This window comes from Ammodytes marinus, assembly GCF_949987685.1.
Source record: "Ammodytes marinus genome assembly, contig: scaffold_192, whole genome shotgun sequence".
NCBI classification, from domain to species: domain Eukaryota; kingdom Metazoa; phylum Chordata; class Actinopteri; order Uranoscopiformes; family Ammodytidae; genus Ammodytes; species Ammodytes marinus.
Window position 1 is genome coordinate 47501 of NW_027648261.1, and position 5000 is coordinate 52500.

Sequence of the window (5000 nt, forward strand, 5' to 3'; positions counted from 1 at the left end):
CCATTTTACTTTCCCACAAATACTTTTTCTAAAAAAGATCACTTTCTGTCCGTTGAGGCTAGATTGATGACTACATGAACCAATCAGGGGCTGCCTTCCACTAACAGACAGACAGTGGGGAGGGTCCGGTCTGACTGGAGGCTAGATTGATGACTACATGAACCAATCAGGGGCTGCCTTCCACTAACAGACAGAAAGTGGGGAGGGTCCGGTCTGACTGGAGGCTAGATTGATGACTACATGAACCAATCAGGGGCTGCCTTCCACTAACAGACAGACAGTGGGGAGGGTCCGGTCTGACTGGAGGCTAGATTGATGACTACATGAACCAATCAGGGGCTGCCTTCCACTAACAGACAGACAGTGGGGAGGGTCCGGTCTGACTGGAGGCTAGATTGATGACTACATGAACCAATCAGGGGCTGCCTTCCACTAACAGAGTCAGATTTTTCCTCTGATGATCATAAATTACATGTAACAGCAAACGAGACCATCAGTGCAAAGAATGCTATTTTTATATAGTTTTTCTTAATGTCTTTGTCATGGGTATATACGCTCACCCAGGAACAACAGCTGGCGTGGTAAAAACACTACCGCTTTTGTCCAAAGGGGGGCGCTAGAATTAACACATTGTGAACCATTTACAATTCACAAATCTTCGCACGTATTTGCAGATTCTGAAAGACATCTGTCGCCAAAAACAAATCAAATCAAATCAAATCAGTTTTATTTGTATAGCCCAAAATCACAAACAAATTTGTCTCAGTGGTCTTTACATTTCATACAATATGATACCCTGCCCTTACACCCTTAGCTCGGCTGAGAAAAAACTCCCAGTAAAAACCCTTTACCGGGATTAAAAAAAATTTAAGAAATCTCAGGGAGAGTCGACAAAGTAAGGGATCCCTCTCCCAGGACGGACATACTGCAATAGATGTCATAAGTAGAGAAAATCACGAAGGAATTTGATCATTGACCAGGGGCCTATCCGAAAAGTCCAATCTCCTAACCTATAAGCCTCCTTTCCTATGCCTTAACCCCTAAACGTCATCGGGGTTAAGGAGAGATGAAAGGTGCTTCCTATCGAACATAGGAAAGGACAGCGCTGTTTCAAATGAATTCGACTCCACTTTTCCTAACCGACGTCATTGCGCGACGGCGAGTATTGCTGACGTGAGTCTAGCATGAAACTACACTATTCTCCGAAAATGGACTACAACAAGCGCTCGTTTGATCCATGCATTCTTTTCATATTGATTTTAATCAGGTTGTCGCCAACAGAGTGAGAATCACTCCCATATCCCAATTCACATGTGGAATAAAAAGAGGCTACACTTATGTTGATGTTGAAATGAACTGCCCCCAGTAACTTCATTAAATGTGAAGTTGGTATTTTCTTTTCTTATGGTGTAAATTATGTGCTACGAAAATAACTATTATGATGTTGGTCTTTTATGAGTTCTTTATTATCTTAATGGGGGAGAGGGGAGGGGGGTATTTTGTTTTAGCCGAGTTAAATCTTCCTCTCTTCTCTTCTCCTCTCCTCTCTTCTGTTTTACCTCTCGTTTGTATTCGTGTAGAGTCGGTAAACTCCGGCGGTGGCCTGTTGCTTTAAATCTTGACGCCGTAAAGGATTATGGGATACCACTATCTACGTTCCTTTAGCATAGGTTGGTCAGGAGTAACCTATGCTAAAGGAGGGTTAAAGGATGAATCGAGGCTCCTTTCCTATGCATTTTGGTTATTCGGATTCACCTATCTGCCGAGCACTTCCGGGTCATCTCGATAGGAAAGGAAATTTCCTATGCAAAAAAGAGTTTTCGGATAGGCCCCAGGTGATTACATGGTAATACTAAAGTAAAGTGTGAATAGTGTGGATGCAGGAAGACTTCAGATGCTGACGTTTTCAAGCAGTTCTATACCAGCCTTCTATTGCTGATACTGATAACACTTTACAATAAGGCTGCGTTAATTAACGGTTATTTTAATGCAATGTTGATGCTCATTAAGCATAAACGTACTGTTAATGCTAAGTTATTAGCGGTTAGTTAATGTTTGATTAAGCATTTAGTATGCTTAGTTAAGCATTTAGTAAGCATAATGGTTCATTAATGCTTAGTGTATACTTAGTAAGCATTAAAAAGCCACCAATAACCTTTAGTTAATGTTTCGTAAAAGATTACTAAACATTAACTTAGCATTGACTAACAGTTAAATGAATGTAGCCTTATTGTAAAGTGTTACCCTGATATATTATATTTGAAAGGATCGGGATATTTTTGCCTCCACAGAGAGATGAATGAGAGTTCTCACTGGGACATATAAGTGCTGCGTCTCTATTGCTTTAGTGTGGAAACACTTTAAAGCTGCTACGAGGAACTTTCAGTTTGTGTTAATTCTAGCGCCCCCCTTTGGACAAAAGCAGTAGTGTTTTTACCACGCCAGCTGTTGTTCCTGGGTGAACGTAGAAAAACAAAGAAAAACTATATAAAAATAGCATTCTTTGCACTGATGGTCTTGTTTGGTGTAATTTAGGATCATCAGAGGAAAATTTAGACTGTTTCAGAAATATTTAAAAGTTCCTCGTAGCACCTTTAGAGCAAAGGTCTCTTACCATACAGCTGTTTGTCTATCAAGAAATCACACAGAGAGGATTAATTAACTCACAGCCACAAGAAATGTTTCCAAATTAAAGGTGCTACGAGGAACTTTAAAATATTTCCTGAAACAGTCTAATTTTTCCTCTGATGATCATAAATTACATGTAACAGCAATCGAGACCATCAGTGCAAAGAATGCTATTTTTATATAGTTTTTCTTAATGCCTTTATCATGGGTATACGCTCACCCAGGAACAACAGCTGGCGTGGTAAAAACACTACTGCTTTTGTCCAAAGGGGGGCGCTAGAATTAACACACACTGAAAGTTCCTCGGAGCACCTTTTAAACATTTAAACATTAGACAGAATGATTTGGTTTACATACCTGTTTTGACAAATCCACCTGAAAGGAAAAAAAAAAATAATAATCAGTCAAAATTTGCACCAATACATTTTTTTAAAGTTTGTATTTGATTTGATTGTGTTGTATTGTATTTATAATTTATTTTTATTTATTTTTTAATTCTATTTTTAATGTCTAATCTTGATGTATTTCTTGCCCCTGTAAAGCACTTTGAATGGCCTTGTGTCTGAATTGTGCTATAGAAATAAACTTGCCTTGCCTATGGTGGTTGTATATTGTTTGTAAGTGAATTAAACTAGAATAAAAAACAAGAAAAAAATGAAGAGACCACTCCAAATATTCAGTGTCTCTCGTTTTACTATTTAGAGGCATATGTTTGAGTAGAATGAACATTTTGGTTTTATTCTACAAAAATACTGACAACATTTCTACCAAATTCCAATACATTTTTTGTCATTTAGAACATTTTCAATAAGTAATATAGAGATGAAGATTTAAGCAAAAAATCCAGACTGGTCTCTTATTTTTTTCCGGAGCTGAATAAGGTTGAAAGAGAAATGATAAATAGGACATATATGCAAAGATTGGAGCTGAGCCGCTTACCGACTTCCTGAAGCAAGACAGCTGAAGAGAGAGAGAGAGAGAGAGAGAGAGAGAGAGAGAGAGAGAGAGAGAGAGAGAGAGAGAGAGAGAGAAGCAGGAAAATCAATAAAGAGATTTGACAATAATTTTTGTTTCCGGGTGTAATGACACAATGTGAGTCCCTATGCAATGTGCAGAACAGGCAGCCATCTTTGACTAGCTAGCTACGGCTACACCACTTGGACAAAACACATTACGATGCATGAAAAAGGAAGGGGTAAAAAAAAAAAAAAAGAAAACCTGCGTTCCAATACCCATACTTTTATTTAGTATGCCAGAAAAAGATTTAGGATGTCCCAATACATGCATGTCAATTGTAGTATGCTGAAAATACATAAATGCCCCACTAACTCCAATAGCATTTTGGTCTTTATTCTTGACATTTCTCGACATAATGAAAAAGAAAATCTTCCTTATCTGATTTTTTTGTGTGTGTGTATGTGTGCGTTGTCTGTGTGTGTGTGTGTGTGTGTATGTGTGTGTGTGTGTGTGTATGTGTGTCTGTGTGTGTGTATGTGTGTGTATGTGTGCGTTGTTTGTCTGTATGTGTGTGTGCGTTGTCTGTGTGTGTGTGTGTGTGTGTGTGTGTGTGGTGCTATATAGCGCAGCAGGCCTACACATGACAAAGTGGTGTAGTCTTAGCTAACTGGCAAAGATGGCTGACCCTTCTACACATGCAGGAGAATAAACAAAGATTTCACGTCTCCATCAAATCAAAACTAAGTTATCGGGACAATCTCATGTTGGACTGTGAGATATTATGCTGCGTTCCATTTAAATTGGGAAGTGTAACCCTGTGTTCCAGTCCCCATCCTTCCCTGCTTTTCAGTTTGGTAGAAACAGATTTAGTTTGTCCCAATACATGATGTCAGATGCAGCATGCTGAAAAATACCCAGATGTCCTACTACATCCGGTGGTGATTTTTTTTGTGTTGAAACCAGCAGCTTTATGGAGGTTCTGACCCACAATCTATCTATCTATCTATCTATCTATCTATCTATCTATCTATCTATCTATCTATCTATCTATCTATCTATCTATCTATCTATCTATCTATCTATCTATCTATCTATCTATCTATCTATCTATCTATCTATCTATCTATCTATCTATCTATCTATCTATCTATCTATCTATCTATCTATCCATCCATCTATTTAAATGCAGACCATAGACTTCCAATGGAAAAGGAACGCAGCATAAATCCCGTTGTCATGTTTAGTGTTATATGTTGAGAACACAGACACAGGCAGGTCCAACAGGACAGGGGTAAACAGGGGAGACAGAGAGGGAGGGAGAGAGAGGGAGGAAGGGAGGGAGGGAGGGAGAGAGAGAGGGAGGGAGAGAGGGAGGGAGGGAGAGGGAGGGAGAGAGAGAGAGAGGGAGGGAGGAA

The 5000-nt window shown here is 39.2% G+C and overlaps 1 protein-coding gene across 7 annotated transcripts in view; it reads right to left on the reverse strand.

Moving 5' to 3' along the window:
* LOC307270846 (sodium/calcium exchanger 1-like) overlaps window positions 1-5000 on the reverse strand; it is a gene marked incomplete at its 3' end in the record, with an annotated part of 22860 nt that overhangs the window by 7052 nt on the left and 10808 nt on the right. For 2 of the 7 annotated variants that reach the window (XM_080054730.1, XM_080054732.1), the window contains exons 3-5: window positions 3568-3588; window positions 2986-3003; window positions 2615-2629 (exon numbers count right to left, since the gene is read on the reverse strand). The exons of 4 other annotated variants lie outside the window; for them this stretch is intronic. In XM_080054730.1, coding sequence (XP_079910856.1) covers window positions 2615-2629; window positions 2986-3003; window positions 3568-3588 — 54 coding nt within the window. The remainder of the gene's footprint in view (window positions 1-2614; window positions 2630-2985; window positions 3004-3567; window positions 3589-5000) is intronic. One more of the 7 variants, XM_080054731.1, reaches the window with a different exon arrangement.